The following is a 20,877-nucleotide window of genomic DNA, read 5'->3' as shown; positions in this document are numbered from 1 at the left end:
CGGAGCGGGGTGGAGGGCGGGGGCGGGGCCTCCTCCTCCACCTCCGCCACCTCCGCCTCCGCCTCCTCCTCCTCCTCCTCCCGCGAGGCTCGGCTGGGGGTGGCTGTGGCGGCGGCGGCGGCGGCGGGAGGCTAGTGACCCGCGGAGGGGCGCCCCGGCCATGACTGCGGAGCTGCAGCAGGACGACGCGGCCGGAGCAGCGGACCGCCACGGCTCGGTGGGCTTCGCGGCGGCGGCGGGCAGGAGCCGGGGGGCGGGCTCTGGGTCCCGCGGGGTGGGGGGTTCGGGGTCCGGGCCGGAGCGGCGCGGGGCGCTGACGGGCCTGCGGGGTTCGGGCGCGGGGCCGGGCAGGAGGGGGCTGCGGAGGGCGCCCGGGCCCGGCGCGAGCGAGGGCGGCGCGCCGGTGCGGGTGAAGACTGGGACTCGGGAGGAGGCTGAAGTCTCTGCAAGGCAGAGATCGAGGACTCTCTTCGGGTCCGGGGGCGGGCTGAAGTTCAAGGGAGATTAGCTGTTTTGAAAAATCAAATACAAAAGGCTGGACGTGGGCTGTCTTCATCAGGGATCTCTAAAGGGAGCTCTCCCGGCCCCCGGCAGGGGTGAGAAACTTCCTAAAGGGGCAGCTTTGGTGGTTTTTGTTTTTGTTTTCTAATCTGTTTTGGGGCAATGCTGTTTTAAAAGTGTCTAAAGCAGTTAGATAACCGAAGTTATCTAACTTAAAGGCAGGATTTATCAACACCTTGTGAAAGATCGGGGGTCGTAGTTACCGCTTTCTGTCTTCCACACCCCCCCTCCTTTTTTTAAGCAGAGAGCAACCTCCCCAATTGCTGCATTCATCACTCTAGATTTTTAAGGAAGGGGGAGGAGCACCGCGATGATTAGAAGGTATGCTGATAATGCTTCCCTATTCCTATTAATCTAAGAAGATTGAAATCAATACAGGGATTTCTGGGCTAAGATGGTGAGAGTGAAAGAACACTGGTTTGAGAGAAAATCAAAAGGCTAATGTCTGTGCGAAAAAAACTCGGGAAGTGGGCAACTTGAGAATGTCTTCTAATGTTACTTTGGAATCTTATAATACTGCCCGGACCCCCCTCAAGTGCTGAGCTTTTTCAAGACAGAATGGGAAACCTGTACCACGTATTCAAATGCAAGTTTGGAAATGAGGAATTTCATGAAATATTTACAGTACAAAGCTGTCAGATACCTCCACGTGAGAAACCTTTTATGCCTTTTTTTTTTTTTCCCTTTCCTTTTCAGGCACTCAGAGGACCAATAGTGTGTAAAGTGACCGCACTTCCTTTTTTTAAACTCCTGTAGTAAAAGATACCTCCAGGTTCTGGGCTCCAAAATGGAAGTAGGCAGGTGGCATTTCATGGGTTGATTTCTAATAGAAATATTGTTAGGTGTTTACAAATGCCAGTTGGAGTCTGCGTCAGGATTTTCTCTGGTGTCGGAGATCAGTTGCATTTGTTTTTAGGACGGTGACTTAAAAACGGATGGGAAAATCTTAGTTTTGAGACAGTCATGTTGATTTAGAGAAGAGACTATTTTAAGGGAGAGCAGCAAGTCATATTTAAATTTGTTGGTTGAGACCATGTGCCTGTTGGTCAGCAGCAATTACATTTCATTTACCTCTGCCAGAGTTTGAGAGGTGACCATGGTCTTAGCTCTCTGTTTAAGGGTTTAGATGTGAGGTGTTTGATGAACTTTTGTATATAAGTCATAGCTATTTTTGGAAAGCTTGGAACTCTAGTGGCTGTGCCTGGCCGGGGGACCCTGATTCCTGGCAACCTGCGGAGTGAGAACATTTACTGTTCTTCTCGGTGATTCGCCCCCTACAGACGGATGATAAGCTTTGGAATGCTCTATCATGTTTGCCCTTTTTGTTTTTGCTAGTGTGAAATGCTTGAAGTTAGCAGGCTAGCTGAAGGAATCCTATATGGGGAAAGAACCTTTCATATCTCAGAGGAAAGATTTTAATAACATCTTCCTCATCTTCCTAGGTTTCAGGTTGGAATGGACTCTATTTTGAATTTCCTCAAGCATTCAGCATTGCCCTTAAAGGATCTTCCATTGTTCTAATTGCCAGGAGCCCTCCTCTCCTCTCCTGAGCCTGTGAAGCTATTTAAAACCTAGAATGCTTCCCCTCCCTTACTGGTCAGTTGTGCATGGGACAGGCAGAACTCACTACAGCTGCCCAAGAATTTTAGTGAGAGGAAAACATAGAACTCTTGAAATATGTTCTGGAGTCTCAAGGAAGGCACTATTTTAATCAAGTCTTGACTTAGAGGAAAAGAGCAGCAATGTTTACTGTTATTGTAGGATAAACAACTCAAAGTCAGGTTGGCTCTTATAAACCCATCATCCTTGGAAGCAGTACTGGGGCTCATCATACACTCTGCTATGAAAACCTGTCTGTTTTCGGTGAAAATTTAATGCTTCCTTTGATTTATTGGATTTTCATTCTCTTACCTTATCTCATTAATTGTGATTTTTGGAACATCACTAAGTCAGTGCTTGGTTGGCTTTCACTCTCATGCCTCCAGCTACAAACAGTTCCTCCTCACACAGTGAGTATAGTATTTATAAAACACATTGACAAGGTAATGCCTCGCCAGGCAAGATCTTTCCACATGTTTTGTTTCAGCAAAGAAATTCAAAGAAGCAGACAAGTGCAATGTATTTTTCAAGGAAAATAATGATACTGATAATAGAAGTAGAAAACATTAATTGAGCACATACTGTATGCCAGACTCTGTGCTCAGAACATAACATGTGTTATCTCAGTTCCCACGACAACTTCGGGAAGTTTTCTTATTTCTTGTTAAATAATTTGCCCAAAGTTAACCAGCTAGTAAATAGTAGAGCCAGGGTTGCACCCAGACACTCTGACTCTCAAGAGCACAAGATATTTCTGATCCTGCTTTATACTCAGTGAACTCATTGTCTTGGGTCAGAACCTTTACTCTCTAGAACGTTCCTCCTGATGTTTTAAGCTTTCAGTCCTCCCTGTGCTTTTTCTAAGTAGCTAACTTTCCTTTCTACTTGACTGAGCTTGCTGATACCTAAAGAGCTGTCTGTCTCATGTTTGGGTTTTTTTTCCCTTCTTCAGCATCTCTTTTCTCTCAATGCAAGAGGTAGCCTTCCCTTCTCCCTTCACTTCTTAGAGATGAAGCAAAATCCGTGGTGTCTAGAGACCTGTTTGATTGTGACTACAGCCCAGGGTGGGAGAATGCTCCTGTCAACTAATGGGTACAAGCCAGGAGTGCTGCTAAACCTCTTACAGTGTACAGATAGCTCCCCCACCCCCCAAACAAAAAGTTGTCTGGCCCAAAATGTCAATAATTTTGAGCTTAAGAACCCCTGTTTTAGATGATGCCTCTCCTCACTCTCCTGAGTTTTCTTAGATCTTTATCCTGTCCTAAGCCCCGGCACCTGCAGTATGGACCAGCCGCATCCACATTACCTAGGAGTTTGTTGGAAATGTAGTAACATGGGTGTGCTGGAGCCAGCTTGTGTTTGTACCTGTACTGCCTCTCCAGCTGATTGTTTCTTCCTAACTGCGTTCAGTGACCTCTTGTTGGTAGCTTGAAATTGCCACGGTTGGAGTATTTCTAAGAAGGAAATGAGCAAGCCCTACAAACCACTCTTTGGGCCTCCACCTTAGAGCTGTTGAATCAGAACCTGCCTTATGACAAGATCCATGGGTGGTAAATGTTGAGAAGCTCTTTGCCTCTCCACACAATTCTCATTCTCCATCCAGCTACGCCCACTTGTCCTCAATCCTCAAATGAAATAGCAACACCAAGAGTTCCCCTCGTGACTCAGCAGTAATGAACCTGACTAGTATCCATGAGGATGCGGGTTCAAACCCTGGCCTTGCTCAGTGAGTTAAGGATCCAGCGTTGCCACGAGCTGTGGTATAGGTTGCAGACATGGCTCAGATCCCCTGTTGCTGTGGCTGTGGTATAGGCCAGCGGCTGTAGCTCTGATCTGACCCCTAGCCTGGGAACTTCCATATGCTGTGGGTGCGGCCCTCCAAAGTCAAAAAAAAGAAAAAGAAAAAGAAATAGCAACAATAGCAAAATCCTCTTCTGCTCTGTCCAGCTGTTGCCTTGTCCACCTCCTTTTCAGTTTGTTTACATTTTGAACAGAGTTCTAAATCCACCTGTCTCTTTTCTAAAACAGTTTTCCAGTGCAATATAATTCCAACTCATTGTAGAAAATTTGAAAAATATACATCCAGGCAGTATTAACTCTTGGCTGATGGGAGGCCAAGAGCTGGGGTGAGTTGGTTCCCAGATTCTACCACGGAGCTTGAGGTGCAGTGACAGCTTGTGCAAAAGCCCAGTTAAAAGATGACATGGGGATCAGGTTAGGCTCTAGCAAGAAGAGGGCTGATGGCTCAGGGGCCTACAGAAAGGCTGACCAGGCAGCAGTAGGTTAGATAGTAGGGCAGGGAGTGGTTTTATATGATCAGCATCTCCCAAGCCACCCAGTGAGAGCCTTGCCAGCAGTAGGCTTCTCAGTATTTGTTACTGGCGAATAATGCATCTCTTGGAGGTGACCAGTGACTAACCACCTTCTGGTCAGATCAGTGAGCTTTTGGTACTCATTCTCTCATTCTTTTTACATCCTCCCGTAGTTATTAAGTACCCTCTCGAAGGTCCCATTTTCTTTTTTTTCTCAGCTATGTCCAAAGCATGAGGAAATTCCTGGGCTAGAGATCTGAACCCAATCCACAGCAGTGACAAGGCCAGATCCTTAACCACTAGGCCACCAGGGATCCCCATTTTCATGTTTTTATTTATGATGAGTCCTCATTGCCACTTTAGGTTGATTTTTTTTTTAATCACTTGATCTTATTGCTCCTTATTATCAATTGTTCTGCTTTTTTTCAGAGAATTTCCAGTGTGTTTTTAAGCATTTGCTGTAGTCTCATCAAAGACAGAAGGACCATAGTAAGCCCTCATCTCTGAATTGATATCATTTTACAACTTTCTTAGGAATATTAGGCCTGGCAAAGCTGTTTGGTCCACATTTGAATTGTTTCCACCTTTTGGCTTTTTGAATAGTCTTGCTGTGAACATTCCTGTACAAATATTTGAGTACCTGTTCTGATTCTTTTGGGTATATACCTAAAAGTAGAATTGCTGGGTCACAGAGTAATTCTGTTTAACGTTTTAGGGAACTACCAAACTTTTCCACAGCAGCTATACCATTTTACATTCCTACCGGCAACGAGGCTGGGTTCCAGTTTCTCCAGGTCCTTCCCAAACACTTATTTCCCATTTTTGTTTATAATAGTCATTGTTGTCCATGAAGTGGTATCTCCTTTAGTTTTCATTTGCATTTTCCTAATGCCTGCTGTTGTTAAGCATCTTTTCTTATGCTTATTGGCCATTTGTGTGTCTTCTTGGGAGAAATGTCCTTTCAAGTCCTTTGCTCATTTTTGAATTAGGTTTGTTTATCTTTGGTTATTTGAATTGTAAGAATCTTAATATAATCTGGATACTAGACCCTTATCATATTTATGATTTGAAAATATTTTCTCCCATGGAGTAACTTGTCATTTCACTTTCTTGATAGTGTCCTTTGATAAGCAAACATTTTAATTTTGATTAAATCCCACTTACCTTATTTTTCTTCTGTTGCTTGTACTTTTGGTATCGTATAAAAAGAATCCATTGCCAAATTCAAGATCATGAAGATTTACCTCTGATTGTCTCCTAAGAGTGTTATGGTTGTAGCTCTTGTATTTAGGTCGTTGGTCCATTTTGAGTTAGTTTTTGAATATTGTGTGAAGTTGGGGGTCAAACTTCATTCTTTTGCAAATGGATACCTAGTTGTCCTAGCACCATTTTTTTTTTGGTGTGTGTAAATTTAATGTTATAATATGGTTGCTGTTGTAGTGCTATTTGGCACATTACATACTTAGAGTGCAATATTATTATCTGTGTTAAATAAACTGTACATTAAGTCTCTCTGGCTATTTTTATTACAAGTTTGTGCTCTTAAAACCATCAATCTTACCCCTGCACCATCCCAGTACCATTTTTTTTTTTTTTTTTTTTTTGTCTTTTTGCTATTTCTTGGGCCGCTCCCACGGCATATGGAGATTCCCAGGCTAGGGGTCCAATCGGAGCTGTAGCCACTAGCCTACACCAGAGCCACAGCAACGCAGGATCCGAGCTGCGTCTGCAACCTATACCACAGCTCACGGCAACGCCGGATCGTTAACCCACTGATCAACGGCAGGGACCGAACCCACAACCTCATGGTTCCTGGTCGGATTCGTTAACCACTGCGCCACGACGGGAACTCCCCGAGTACCATTTTTTGAAGAGACTTTTTTCCCCATCAAATGGTCTTGTCATCTTTGTCAAAAATCAGTTGACCATAGATGTATGAGATTTTTCTGGACTCATTTAATTCACTCGTCTATATGCCTATCTTTAGGCTGGTATTACACTGTCATGATTACTGTAGTTTTGTAATAAGTTTTGAAATTTAAAGTGGGAGTCCTCTAACTTTTTTCTTTTTCAATTATCATTTTGGCTATTCAGGGTCCACTGAAATTCCATATGAACTTGAGGATCCGTTTTTCCATTTCTGCAAAAAAAGAAAAAAAAAAGCCATTGGAATTGTGATAGGAATTGCATTGAATTTGTAGATCACTTTGGGTAGTATTGACATTTTTGGATATTAAGTCTTTGTGATGGTTAATTTTATGTGTCAGCTTGACTAGGCCACATGGTGCTACGACTTTTAGTCAAACATTATTCTGAGTATGTCTGTGAGGGTGCTTCTGGATGAGATTAACATTTGAATTGGTAGACTAAGTAAAGCTGATTGCCCTCCCTAATGTCTATGGGCCTCATCCCACTCTTTGAAAACCTCAACAGAACAAAAGGCTGAATAAACTTCACCTACCTGACTGCTGAGCTGGGTGCAGGTCTTCTGCCCTAAGACTGAAACTTAGATCATCAGCTCTCCTGGTTCTCAGGCTTTCCAACTCAAACTGGAATGATACCATTAGCTGGGTCTCCAGCTTGCCAGCTGCAGATCTTGGGACTTCCAGCTTCCATAATCCCAAGAGCCAATTCCTAATAATAAATTTCTTAATTCTCACACAGAGGAAACTAGGAATACAAGGTTTCTTTGCATGCACAAATGCACTTGCACACCCTATTGGTTCTGTTTCTCTGGAGAGCCCTGAATAATACAGTCTTCCAATCCATGAACTTGGATGTTTTTCCTTTTATTAAGGTTTCCTGGAGTTCCCATCATGGCTCAGTGGTTAATGAATTTGACTAGGAACCATGAGGTTTTGGGTTCAATCCCTTGCCTCGCTTAGTGGGTTAAGGATCCGGTGTTGCCGTGAGCTGTGGTGTAGGCCAGCGGCTACAGCTCTGATTAGACCCCTGGCCTGGGAACCTCCATATGCTGCAGGAGCGGCCCTAGAAATGACAAAAAGCCAAAAAAAATTTTTTCCTTTTCAGATTGTTCATTTCTGCTGTATGGAAACACAACTAATTTTTGCCTATTGATCTCGTACTCTGCAAATTTACTGGATTTATTATCAGCTCTAGTAACTTTTTGTGGATTCCTTAGGATTTTATGTATCATGTCATCTGTGAATAGAAATAGTATTACTTTTTCCTTTCCCATATGGATGCCCTTTATTTATTTTTCTTGCCTAATTGCTCTAGCTAAAACTTCTAGTATAATGTTGAAGAGCATTCATGAAAATGGCCATTTTTGTAGTATTCCTGATTTTAGGGGGAACTCTTTTAGTCTTTTACTATTGGGTATGACCTTGATTGTGAGTTTTTAAATTAAAGGCCCTTTATCATGTTGAGAAAATGCCCTTCTGTTCTTAATTCCCTGATTGTTTTTATCAGAGGGTGTTGGATTTTGTCAAGTACTTTTTCTACATCAAGATGATTGTGTTTTTTTCCCTTTCCTTCAGTTAGTATGCTGTATTATATTAGTTGAGTTTTTTGGTGGTGGTGATGTTTTTGTTTGTTTTTTCTGTTTTTTTTTTTTTTTTTTTTTTTTTTTTTTTTACTGGTTTCCTTTTGTGTCTTTGGCAATCGCATTCTCTTAAGCATCCATGTTCAAGTATTTGACTAAGCTTCATCTCTTCATTCTTTGAGATATGCAGTCTACCTTTTCATTTCTCCTACTAGCTTTCTACTTCTCATCACATTTGGTTTATTTAGAAGCCCTGTAACTCATGGTTAAGCTTTCTTTCCCTAGTCTCATCCCACATTGAACTAGTTGTTAACATATGCTAGACTAATCCCCTTAAAGTACCTTTTTAGTCCTATTTCCTGCTGAGGAAGCTGTAATGATTTTCCATGGTTCATCAGATCAAGTCTAAACTCATCCTAGCATTTAGAACCCTTCATAATCCAATCCCACATCACCTCTCTGGTCCCTGTTATTTAACAAACATGAAAACTAAGAGCTTCCATTATGGCACAGTGGGTTAAGAATCAGACTGAGGTGGCTTGGGTTGCTGCAGAGGTGCAGGTTTGATCCCTGGCCTGGCACAGTGGGTTAAGGATACAGTGTTGCTGCAGCTGTAGAGTCAGTCGCTGACCGGAGAACTTCCATATGCCATAGGTGCGGTCAAAAAAAGCTGCCAAAAACCGAAAACCGTACCCTAAGGTCCCCCTAATAATAATTTAGAATTTCCTGTTAGATTTCTAAAATTATAATAAGCATGTAAGCTTGATTTCTTATATCTTTTACCATGTTTTCTTAGTTTCTCAATAAACCCCAGCAGTATGTTACTAAATGGCATTTTCTTTAATTTTTGAAGATACTTTTTTCTTTCTTTTTTTTTTTTTCTTTTTATGGCTATACCTGTGGCATATGGAAGTTCCGGGCTAGAGATTGAATCAGCTGCAGCTGCAGGCTTGCACCACAGCTCCAGCAGTCACAACACAGATCCAAGCCACATCTGTGACCTACACCACAGCTTGTGGCAACACTGGATCCTTAACCCACTGAGCAAGGCCAGGGATTGAACCTTCATCCTCATGGACACTGAATTGGATTCTTAACCCTCTGAGACAGCATGGGAACTCCTGAAGATGCATTTCATAAGGCCTTATTGTAACAGCTTGCTGGTCTCGTTTCTTGTGTTTGGTTGGGGCTCATATGTATTTAAAGAAATGAAAGAATATTGTTTTAATGTATTCCTGTTTTTAAAATTTGGGGGGAATTTTAATTGAAGTGTAGTTGACTAATGGTGTTGTGTTTTAGGTGTACAGCAGTGATTCAGTTGTATAGAGAGAGAGTATGTATATATATTTTTAGATTCTTTTCCCATATAGGTATTTACAGAATATTGAGTGTAGTTCCCTGTGCTATACAATAGGTCCTTGTTGGTTATCTATTTTATACATGGTAGTGTGTATATATTAACCCCAGATTCCTAATTAATCCCTCCTCCCTGCATTTCCCCTTTCTGACTATAAGTTTCTATGTGTATGAGTCTCTGTAAATAAGTTTATTTGTATGTCTTAAATGTGTTCTAATTTTAATTTATTTTTAGTTAAAATACAGTCAATTTACAATGTTGTGCCAATTTCTGCTATACAATGAAGTGACCCAGTCATACACACACACATGCACATACATATGTATATATACACACACATTATTTTAAATGTATTCTTTTTTTTTTTTTTTTTTTGTCCTTTCTAGGGCCACTCCCGCAGCATATGGAGGTTCCCAGACTAGGGGTCAAATTGGAGCTGAAGCCATCGGCCTACACCAGAGCCACAGCAACATGGGATCCAACCCTCGTCTGAAACCCACACCACAGCTCATGGCAAAACGCCAGATCCTTAATCCACTGAGCAAGGCCAGGGATTGAACCCACAACCTCATGGTATGTAGTCAGATTTGTTAACCACTGAGCCACTATGGAAACTCCCTAAATGTATTCTAAAGCAAGAGAAAAACCGGGTGTGGGACATGATGTGTAGTATGAAAGAATATATTTGTGTGCATAGACCATTTCTGGGAAGATATGTCAGAAGCTATTAATAGTGGTTGCCCCTGGGAAATAGGACTGGGTGGAAGACCAGGTTTTCCCTTTCATTTGATATGCTTTTGTACTGTTAGAATTTCCTACTCTGTGAATGTGAAAAAGAGAGATGAAAACTTTCTTTTTTTGTCTTTTCTAGGGCTGCACCCACGGCATATAGAGCTTCCCAGGCTAGGGGTCTAATTGGAGCTGTAGCCGCCGGCCTACACCACAGCCACAGCAACTCAGGATCCCAGCTGCGTCTGCGACCTACACCACCGTTCATGGCAACACCGGATCCTTAACCCACTGAGCGAGGCCAGGGATTGAACCCGCAATCTCATGGTTCCTAGTTGGATTTGTTAACCACTGAGCCACGATGGGAACTCCAGAGATGAAAACTTTTGAGTAAATAATTATTAGTTCCTTTTTTCTTGTTTTAATTTTTAGTTTAAAGCCCTCTCTGATATTTAGAATTGGCTAAATTTTAAAAGCTTCTAATGCCTTTAAAAACTTTAAGCCAGTTGATGGACTGAAATAGTGATTTTCATCTTGTAGCTAATTTTGCACCATTAAAATAAATTAATAAGTAGCCTGTTTCAGAGGATTTAGTTTTATCCACAAAAAAGCTATTTGTCATTTGTAGAGTCATAAGGTGCTTTAGATTTCTGCTTTATGAGTAAATTGGACCAACACGGAGATGTCACTGGGAAGAAAAACTGAAAACATACCAGCGCTTTCGTCCCTCGTTTTGTGGAGGTTGGAAAGGTTAGCAGCAGTCAGAGTCTGTGTTCAGATCCTGTTTTATAGACTGCATTTCTGAAGTTGCTGCTGTATGTTCTCTTTGACTCCTATTCCTTTGCTTTCCTTGGTACTTAAGTTTGATTTTAAACTTAGAAAACGAAATCTTTAACTCTGGGGGGCATTTTATCAAGTACACCTTGGTAGTTCTTTGGTGTAAAGTAACCTTTATCAATTACTTAGTTTTAAATTTAGAAATGTCTTCGTAAAAATAGATGATTGAGATCAGGAAACATGTCCATCAGAATGTTGAAAATAGCACCCCCGTTTGAAGGGATGGAGTAATCTAGAAAGCACCTCGTCACCAAGCTGAACTGGGTATTTTGAAGATGGTGAGATTAGTAATCTCGCTAATTTGCTTCATGTGATCAAAGAGAGTTTTAGTTGCAGTAGGATTAGGCCAGTTGTTTATTACAAAAACTTGATAGCTTAATATTTTTATTATGAGTAATCCTGTTTATTGTTTATTATGAGGTGAGTTATTGTCTTTGCTTTACGAAGACCTCAGTTCTGACAAGAGCGCTGGGTTGTGCCCAAAGCACTAAGTAGCTGAGGCCAGAAAGCTTGAGTTCCTTCTTCCTAGAGATTTGTGTGTGTCTTTTTCACTGCCTCTGGGCAAGAAAAGAGTGCTTTTTGTTTTGTCAAAATAAAGTGTCTTTAGCTAAGGAAATACAGGCGTGTTGGCTCTTGCCAGTTATTTGACTTCATTATGACTGGAGCACAGGCTTTGTCTTGTCTCATGTTGGGTGTGTACTTTATATCATAGTTAGGGTGAAGTTAATATTTAAATCAGCTTCCTGTCAAGTTCCAAGAGAAACTGTGAGTGAGTAGTACAGTAGGTAGGATCCTAATGAATTTACCTCATCTCATTGTGAAGTTTACATGTAATATACAGTACCGATTAGGATTTGGGTTATGGGTACTACTGAGAATTTAGGTTTAGCTAAATAGAAGACAGAGTCTAGTCATTGCAGTTGTTTCTGTGTGTCAGTAACATAACTTAAGCCGTATGAAATTTGTTATTCAGACTTTTAAAAGTTATCTTTGATTAATCTTTTAATTCAAGACATTTGATGACAAAATAGGTTTTGTAAACCTTAATTTTCTAATGTGCACAATAAAGATAATGAATCTTAACTTTTAGGGTCATTATAGGGATTATATGTACGTACATATGTACTACGTACATGAGGTAACACCGAAGATTCCTGGCAGAAAGTCATTCAATACGTGTTAGTTATTATTAAAAAGCACTGTTCTGTGGATAATTCAAATTAGATGGTAAGCTTTGTGATTCTTTTTTTTTTTTTGTCTTTTGTCTTTTGTCCTTTTAGGGCCACCCCCGCGGTGTGTGGAGGTTCCCAGGCTAGGGGTCTAATCAGAACTACAGCTGCCGGCCTATACCACAGCCACAGCAACACCGGATCCAAGCTACACATGTGACCTACACCACAGCTCTTGGCAACACCGGATCCTCAACCCACTGAGCAAGGCCAGGGATCGAACCCGCAACCTCGTGATTCCTAGTCGGATTTGTTAACCACTGAGCCATGACGGGAACTCCAAGCTTTGTGATTCTTGACTCTGTGGAGGCAAGAATTTTCATGCTTAAAATAGAGAAATACCAGCTAAAGTCAGGAAGTCCCATTCCTTCACAGGCTCAACTTGGGAGGTTAGAAAGGGGAGGGAAGGGTGTGGGATTGGAGTTCTTGAAGGAGGTAAGGTAAATATGAACATTATTTTTGGAGCTGTATAGAATGATTTTTTTTTTCCCCTCCAATAGCGTTTATTTTTTTTGTGTTTTTTTTTTTTTTTTTTTTTTTTTCCCCCACTGTACAGCAAGGGGGTCAGGTTATCCTTACATGTATACATTACAATTACATTTTTTCCCCCACCCTTTGTTCTGTTGCAACATGAGTATCTAGACATAGTTCTCAATGCTATTCAGCAGGATCTCCTTGTAAATCTATTCTAAGTTGTGTCTGATAAGCCCAAGCTCCCGATCCCTCCCACTCCCTCCCCCTCCCATCAGGCAGCCACAAGTCTCTTCTCCAAGTCCATGATTTTCTTTTCTGAGGAGATGTTCATTTGTGCTGGATATTAGATTCCAGTTATAAGTGAGATCATATGGTATTTGTCTTTGTCTTTCTGGCTCATTTCACTCAGGATGAGATTCTCTAGTTCCATCCATGTTGCTGCAAATGGCATTATGTCATTCTTTTTTATGGCTGAGTAGTATTCCATTGTGTATATATACCACATCTTCCGAATCCAATCATCTGTCGATGGACATTTGAGTTGTTTCCATGTCCTGGCTATTGTGAATAGTGCTGCAATGAACATGCGGGTGCACGTGTCTCTTTTAAGTAGAGTTTTGTCCGGATAGATGCCCAAGAGTGGGATTGCGGGGTCATATGGAAGTTCTAGGTATAGATTTCTAAGGTATCTCCAAACCGTTCTCCATAGTGGCTGTACCAGTTTACATTCCCACCAGCAGTGCAGGAGGGTTCCCTTTTCTCCACAGCCCCTCCAGCACTTGTTATTTGTGGATTTATTAATGATGGCCATTCTGACGGGTGTGAGGTGGTATCTCATGGTAGTTTTGATTTGCATTTCTCTTATAATCAGCGATGTTGAGCATTTTTTCATGTGTTTGTTGGCCATCCTCCAATAGCTTTTAAAAGAGAGAAACTAAGAGTTTATTTTCCTTTTCTGAGTATATTGTCTATATGCGTCAATGTCCACTGCTCCCTGTTACAAAGGGGAGGCAAGGGAATGAGACTTTCATCCACAGCCAAATGTGATGGTTAGTAAATTATTTATTATTTGAATACTGTATTTTGTTGATTAGCATTATTTGGCATTCTGAGATCTCTGAAATTGAGATACTCCTTACATGTAATGTAGTTATCAGGATCTACACACGTATGGGCTCAGCATAGCTGTTCCTACCATCGCGGCAGTCAAGTTACATGCAATGTTGGTACCACACAGTTAGTTTACTTGCTATTTAAAGCGGCTTTAAAAAGATCATTCTGTGATTCAACGTTGAAATGAAAAAGACTATGAAAAAAAGCATAGAAACAGAACAGGGTACACATCGATTTTCTTTTAAGTAAAATATTTGTCATTGGAGGAATGATGGCAATTTCAAATTTCCTTGTAAAGCTACAACCAAGTGCACACTGGGACCTCAGCAAGGTAGATACAATAGGTGTTTTAAGCTTTCTTGGTTATTGTTGCTGAGAAATAAGCAAAAGAATTGCCTATTGCATGCCAGGCAGTGCACCTGGAAGTGGGGAGAATTACTGTACTTCTCAACATAAATGAGACTTTTTAGAGCTACAGGAAGCTGATGTGACCAGTTCGTGTGTCTCCAGGGACTGTCATGAAGGCATTGTGTCATAGTTTAGGTGGCAGCAGTTTTTCTTTTTGGTGGAACATAAAATAATGCTGCCTTTTTATAACAGATGGCACCTTAGATTTAGTCTAGTATAGTGTTTACCTCTCTACTTCCCAATGATAGTTTATAACTGATTGTACTACTGAGTAATCAAAACTGTGATTTAGGCAGCTAAAATAAAAATACGAAACTTGTTAAGATGCAGCGATCATAAGAACAAAATGTTTGCATTGTTTTGCATTAAATAGGTCTTCTTGCCTGTCTTGTCTTCTCAGATACAGCATGGCCTAGAGGTTAGAGTGCAGTCTGGAGGCAGGCAGCCTGGGGTCAAATCCCAGCTCCACCCCTTACTAGCAATAACTTTGTGTAAGTTACTTAACCTCTCTATGCCTCAGTTTTCTGTCAAATGGCATATGTCTCTCTCCCAGGTTTGTTATGAGAGTTAAATGAGTTCATACATATAGAGTATTTGGAACAGCACCTCACTAAAAATAAGCAGTGCGTGTGGACTTTAACTGGGATTATCTTCTGTGACTCCTGTGTCTGTTGGTACACAGAGTATCTCGAGGGGAAGACATGATCCCATATCTATCCCATTGTCACCTTTTTTGGTGCCAGTTCAGGGCTAATATGCCACCCATTTCCCCTTCCCAATTATTCCACCCTTTTGGGGGTACTCTGTTTTGGATTTTTTTTTTAGAAGATTGGGTATGATTGAGATACGTAGATTCACACACTTTTACATAATACAATCAAAGTAGAATTTGAAGAAAAACTTTTTCATACTTTATATTTTTCTGCAAATCATATGCTGTGCTTTCAGTGTTTTCCAGGGTTAAATCTGGACTCTCTTTAATCTGAGACTCACTCTCCCAGTGCCCAGGCAGTGACTGCCGTTGACAGCTTACAGCCTCCGGGACTGCTGGGATCAGCAGGGTAGGGTTCCATTTCTAGCCTATGACGATGGCCTATGACAAGAACAGAAAGGCCGTTGATGCTTTTCCGAGGACTGCACAGGGGTGTTTCAGTTCGTTATTTCTAGCGGTGTGATAGTGTGTGTTGCATTGGGCCCTCAGCTGTTGAAGAAGGCAGATACTGTTACAGTGGACAGTGAGTGCAGGCTGCCTCTTGGAGACATGGTACTAACTGAAAGATAGTGAATGGCCAAGCATCAGGTATTGAATCGGGCTTTCATTCTAGGATAACCTTAGGGATAGAATAAATTAGATTTCTTCTCATCGAATTAAATTTCAGCTATTCCATTTTCAATATTCACCTGAAAGATCACATGGTCTTTACTTGGGTCAGCCAGTTGTTTAAATTGAGCTTACTTGTGAGTAGGCATTTTGTGTTAACTCTTGTCTTTGTGCAAAATAGGGTAACATGCTCAATGAAGACTTTAAGGCTGATTGGGATGGAAATGCTGTAAAATTGGCTTGTGATAATCATTGTACAACTCTAAACGTAATGAAATTCATTGAGTTAAAAAATAAGACTTTAAGGCTGAAAAGTTTTATAAACTGTTCTTGTAGCTGGAAGTTAATAAGAAAGGTTTTTCCATGATTCAGATTAATGAAGAAAAAACATAATTTACTCCCTCTGGGTTTTTATTTATAACTCAGAAAATTCTAGCTTTATCTATACTTCTTTTTAAGCAGTGAAAAGTTTCAGATATGACATTGGTGGTATCATTTGTTAATTACATGATTGGGGACTTATTGTCGGTGAAAAATGACACACACAAATGGCATGTGCAGTGAAGCTTAAAATAGCACATCGTCACATCCATGCAAATTCCCTGGACTCCTTATAATGACCTACTTACGTACTGCTGACAGAGAAAAACCTGAAGCACTGTAAGTGTCTGTGAAGGCTAGAATATTACATTTAAATCTTTTATGTATCTGTAGTTTTATTATTGACTTGTATTTCTTCCACAAGTGCCAAAAGCATTTTTCGTGATTAAGCTTTTAAAAGAACAATAAATTGGGCATTTCAAAATATGTCTGACAGTCAGTACTTTGTTGCTTGAAGCTTGTTGCTTTTTTAAAGTAAAAAATAGAAGTCTCAAATCTGTTTACCCAAAATGTTTGCCTATTCTTTAAATGTATCCAGGTTTACTTTCTGATTGACACGCGTCTGTGGTTTCTTTGTTTCTCAATTATAGAGCTGCCAAATGCTGTTAAACCAACTGAGAGAAATTACAGGCATTCAGGACCCTTCTTTTCTCCATGAAGCTCTAAAGGTTAGTTTCAAGGCCTCTGCCAGTCCACAGGTTTTAAAACAGTTGTTCACATCACAGTTATGTCGGTTCAAGCTATTTCTATGCTGAAATGAAAATGCTTACGTATAGAGACAGAAGTTCTGCAGATCAGATGACCCAGGGTCTTCAATGTGTAAGTTATAAAAGCAGGAAAAAGATTGGGAAGGGAGAGACTCACAGGGTGGGGACCCTACAGGGTGAGAGAGAGTGAAGACACGTACTAACTGATTACACTGTATGGACCTTTTATGGATCCCCATTCAAACAAACTAAGAAACATTCAAGTCAGAGAAATTTAAACTGGTTATTTGTTATGAGGATAGAATTGTGGCTTTTTGTGTGTATGTGTGTCTTTTTAGGGCCACACTTGTGGCATATGGAACTTCCCAAGCTAGGGGTCAAATCGGAGCTGTAGCTGCTGGCCTACACCACACCTCACAGCAACGCCAGATCCTTAACCCACTGAGTGAGGCCAGGGATTGAACCTGTATCCTCATGGATACTAGTCAGATTCATTTCTGCTGAGCCATGATGGGAACTCCCTTTAAAAAAAAAAAAAAGATGCATTCTGAAATGTTGACTGATGAATTGATAAGATGCTTAGGATTTGCTTCAAAATATCTGGGAGAAGGGAGGCAGAAGAGATAAAATCAGTTTGACCATGGCTTGGTAATTATCAAAGCTGAGTGAAGGGCACATGGGTTTCAATTATACATTCCCTCTCCTGTTGTGTATGTTGGAATTTTTGCCTAAGAAAATGTTTAAAAAGAAACAGGAGTTCTCATTGTAGCTCAGCAGTAATGAACTTGACTAGTATCCATGAGGACACAGGTTTGATCCCTGGCCTTGCTCAGAGGGTTAAGGATCTGATGTTGCCATGAGCTGTGGTGTAGGTCACAGACACTGCTCAAATCTGGTGTTGCTGTGGCTGTGGCATAGGCCATTGGCTGCAGCTCCCATTCATCCCCTAGCCTGGGAACTTCCCTATGCCATGGGTGTGCCCTTAAAAAGACAAAAAAAAAGAAACAGAAGTATGGTCACCGTTACAGAATATGAGAACTGTTTGGCACCTTTTTTGTAGGGGCAGACTTCATTTAGAAGCTCTGTGTTAATTGCCAGCCCCCCTTTTTGATCCATCATGTCCTAGCTATTCTGAAATCAGGAGGCAGACCCAAAGCAATGGAGACTAATCTCTGGCAAGATGTCATTCTTGTTTGCATGTTGTGAGAAATCAGAACATGGCAACTCCCTGTAACTAGGAGTTCGATAGCAACACTTTAAGCATCATAGACTCGCTGTCCTCCCCTGTACCCTATTTCCTGCTTTATAACCTAGAATTAGGCCTAGACTTACTCACTATGTCACCAGGGTAGTACGGAGTATAACCTAAAACTAACTTGCTGCTTATTTTAAATACTATGATGCTTTACTTTTGAAATTTCTGCGTTTTTTCTCCTATCCCCTTTAGGCCAGTAATGGTGACATCACCCAGGCAGTCAGCCTTCTCACTGATGAAAGAGTTAAAGAGCCCAGCCAAGACACTGTTGCGACAGAGCCATCTGAAGTCGAGGGCAGTGCTGCCAACAAAGAGGTGTTAGCAAGTAGGTATATCCCGTCTTGGTCCTGCTCTGAACTAGCAGAAAATGAGGGATGAGTTTATGTGAGTGTCCTATCAATCACATCAACCCTTTGGAAATAATGGTAATAATGGCTTATTATTGGGCCATTACTCTGTGCCAGGCGCAATTCTCACCCTTAAATGGTTCCATTCATTCATCACTTGTTTAATGAGCCCCTCTTATGTGCCAAGCACTCTTTTAGGCACTGGAGATGAACAAAAGAGAGGAGAATCTCTGCCTTGTAAGAGATAAGGCCATCAAGGGAACAGGAGGCAGGTCACTTGGAGCCTTCATAACTGCTTGGCTATTACTCTGACTTAGAGGACTAGCCATTGGAGAGTTTCGTGCAGAGGAATGATGTAAACTGCTTTCCATTCTCTAAAGATCATTCTGACCTCTCTGTTGAGAACAGCCGTGTGCGAGGGAGTAGCAAGCATGGGGAGGCTCTTGCAGATGAAGGCGGTGTGGACCAGATGTCCTGGTGAAAGGATGACAAGTGCTGCCTGTATCGGATTTGCATATAAGGAGATAGGGGTTCTGAAAGAAAGAGAGGGTTCAAGATGACGCCAGGTGTTTTCTCCTTCGCAGCTGAAAGGATGGAGGTGTGCTTAACTGACATGGGACTACTTGCAGATGGAGCAAATTTGGGGTGGAAAATGAAGAGGTTGGTTTTGGCAATGTTAAGTTTGAGATGCCTGTTAGACATCCAGGTAACGTGTCAAAATCCAGTAGAAATCCTAGTGCCCATTAACGAACCCGACTAGGAACCATGAGGTTGCGGGTTCAGTCCCTGCCCTTGCTCAGTGGGTTAACGATCCGGCGTTGCCTGAACTGTGGTGTAGGTTGCAGACGCGGCTTGGATCCAGCGTTGCTGTGGCTCTGGCGTAGGCCGGTGGCTGCAGCTTCGATTAGACCCCTAGCCTGGGAACCTCCATATGCCGAGGGAGTGGCCCAAGAAATAGCAAAAAAAAAAAAAAAATCCTAGTGCCCAGCTCAGAGAAGAGAGCTGGGCTGGATAAACTTCGGATGTATAAATGGCATGTAAAGTTATGAGAGGGGGTAAACCAGCTATAATGAAAAAAAAAAGATAGAAATCATTATATAAAAAAAAATTTATGAGAAGGGGTGAAGTCTCCCAGGGATTGGGTCTAGAAAAGAGAAAAGGTTCAGTGACTTGCAGTGGGTACTTCCACTGTTGAGATGTTGGAGCTGTGAAGCGTGTATGGGAAAGAGTGTAGCTGCGGGGGAGCAGGAGGTGGACCTAACTGTATCTCTACCTTATGCAAGTAAGAAGTGGGAAGAAAACCAGGAGAGTGGTACTCTGGAGGCCAGAGAGCCTTCTGGGAGGGCGGAAATATCAGCTGGGTCAGGTGGGGTAATGGATGATCTAGCTGTTTGCAGTTCTGAGCTATTCTGAATAATGCTGCTGTGAATATTCTTGTGTATGTCTTTTGGTGCACATAGTGACTTTTTTCATTTTTCATTTTGAGGCACATTCGTGTTGGTTATACCTATAGGAATTTCTTTTCACTCGTGTAGAATTTTTTGGGTCTGGGTTACAACAGAGTTTACATATTTGTTGATTGACTTTGGGCTTTGAATTTTTTTTCTAATATAAACAAGGCTGCTATGACCTGTTTTGATTCATGTTTCTTGTGCACCTATGCAGGAGTTTCTTTAGTGTCTATATCTAGCAACGTAATTGATAAATATTAAGGTATGTTCATTTAGTGACATTTTCCAATATGATTTTTTACCTACTTATACTCCCACTAATAGGATTTGAGAGTAACTATTGTTCTCAAATTTGTTAGATTATAAACTTGTTGCCTGTGGGCTACACACACGGCATATAAGTTACCAGGCTAGGGGTCGAACTAGAGCTGCAGCTGCTGGCCTCTGCCAGATCTGCGACTTAACACCACAGCTCACAGCAACGCCAGATCCTTAACCCACTGAGCGAGGCCAGGAATCACACCCACATCCTCATGGATACTAGTTGTGTTTGTAACCTGCTGAGCCGCAAAGGGAGCTCCTGAGTTGCCTGTCTTTTTGATATGAAAAATTCTAATTAAAAATCTCTAATTTTTTTTTAATTAAATAATGAGATTGAGGATCTTTTCCCTTTTGGCCATTCATGTTTCTTCATGTGAAATTTCTTTTCGTGTCTTCTGCTGGTTTTTCCTTTTGCCTCTTTCATATTGATTCTTGATATTATCTTATTGATATAATATTAACCCATTTTTCTGGATTTGCGTGTTAACAGATATCTTCTTGATGATAACTTGTGTTTTTAACACTGTGGCGATGAACTGATAAATGGTTTTCATTTATTAACCTGCTGTTGTTTGTGCTTTTTGTTTAAGAACTCCTATACCCAGAAGTCAGAGGAGAGTCTATTAAATTTTCTTCTAAAATTATCGTGTTTTGACTTTCACATTTAAATCTTTTTTTATTTTTTATTTTATTTTATTTTATTTTTTTGTCTTTTGGGCAGCACCCACAGCTTATGGAGGTTCCTAGGGGAAGGGTGCAATCCGAGCTGTAGCCACTGGCCTATGCCACAGCCACAGCCACCTCAAATCTGAGCTGGGTCTGTGACCCACACCACAGCTCATGGCAATGTCAGATCCTTAACCCACTGAGCGAGGCCAGGGATCAAACCTGTGCCCTATGGATGCTAGTCAGATTCGTTTCCACTGAGTCACAATGGGAACTCCTCAAATTTAAATCTTTAATTCATCTA

General features: G+C 41.4%; 1 protein-coding gene across 50 annotated transcripts in view; it reads left to right on the top strand.

Moving 5' to 3' along the window:
* The first annotated feature begins 133 nt into the window (after positions 1-133).
* USP28 (ubiquitin specific peptidase 28) overlaps positions 134-20,877 on the top strand; it is a 63,314-nt gene continuing 42,570 nt past the window's right edge. For 12 of the 50 annotated variants that reach the window (XM_021062863.2, XM_021062857.2, XM_021062851.2 and 9 more), the window contains exons 1-3: positions 134-217; positions 16,417-16,494; positions 17,981-18,113. In XM_021062863.2, the coding sequence (XP_020918522.2) occupies positions 161-217; positions 16,417-16,494; positions 17,981-18,113 (268 nt within the window). In that variant the 5' untranslated portion in view covers positions 134-160. Of the gene's footprint in view, positions 218-805; positions 883-14,524; positions 14,616-15,072; positions 15,186-15,206; positions 15,425-16,416; positions 16,495-17,980; positions 18,114-20,877 lie in introns of those variants that run through there. The other 38 variants (XM_084976097.1, XM_084976087.1, XM_084976083.1 and 35 more) reach the window with 8 other exon arrangements.

This window comes from Sus scrofa, chromosome 9 (assembly GCF_054392235.1).
Source record: "Sus scrofa isolate SSC_HxYL_T2T_F1_AM1 chromosome 9, Sscrofa_HxYL_maternal_Yorkshire_Landrace_v2.0, whole genome shotgun sequence".
NCBI lineage: Eukaryota > Metazoa > Chordata > Mammalia > Artiodactyla > Suidae > Sus > Sus scrofa.
The sequence above is the reverse complement of the archived record's forward strand: the minus strand, read 5'-3'. Positions and strand labels throughout refer to the sequence as shown.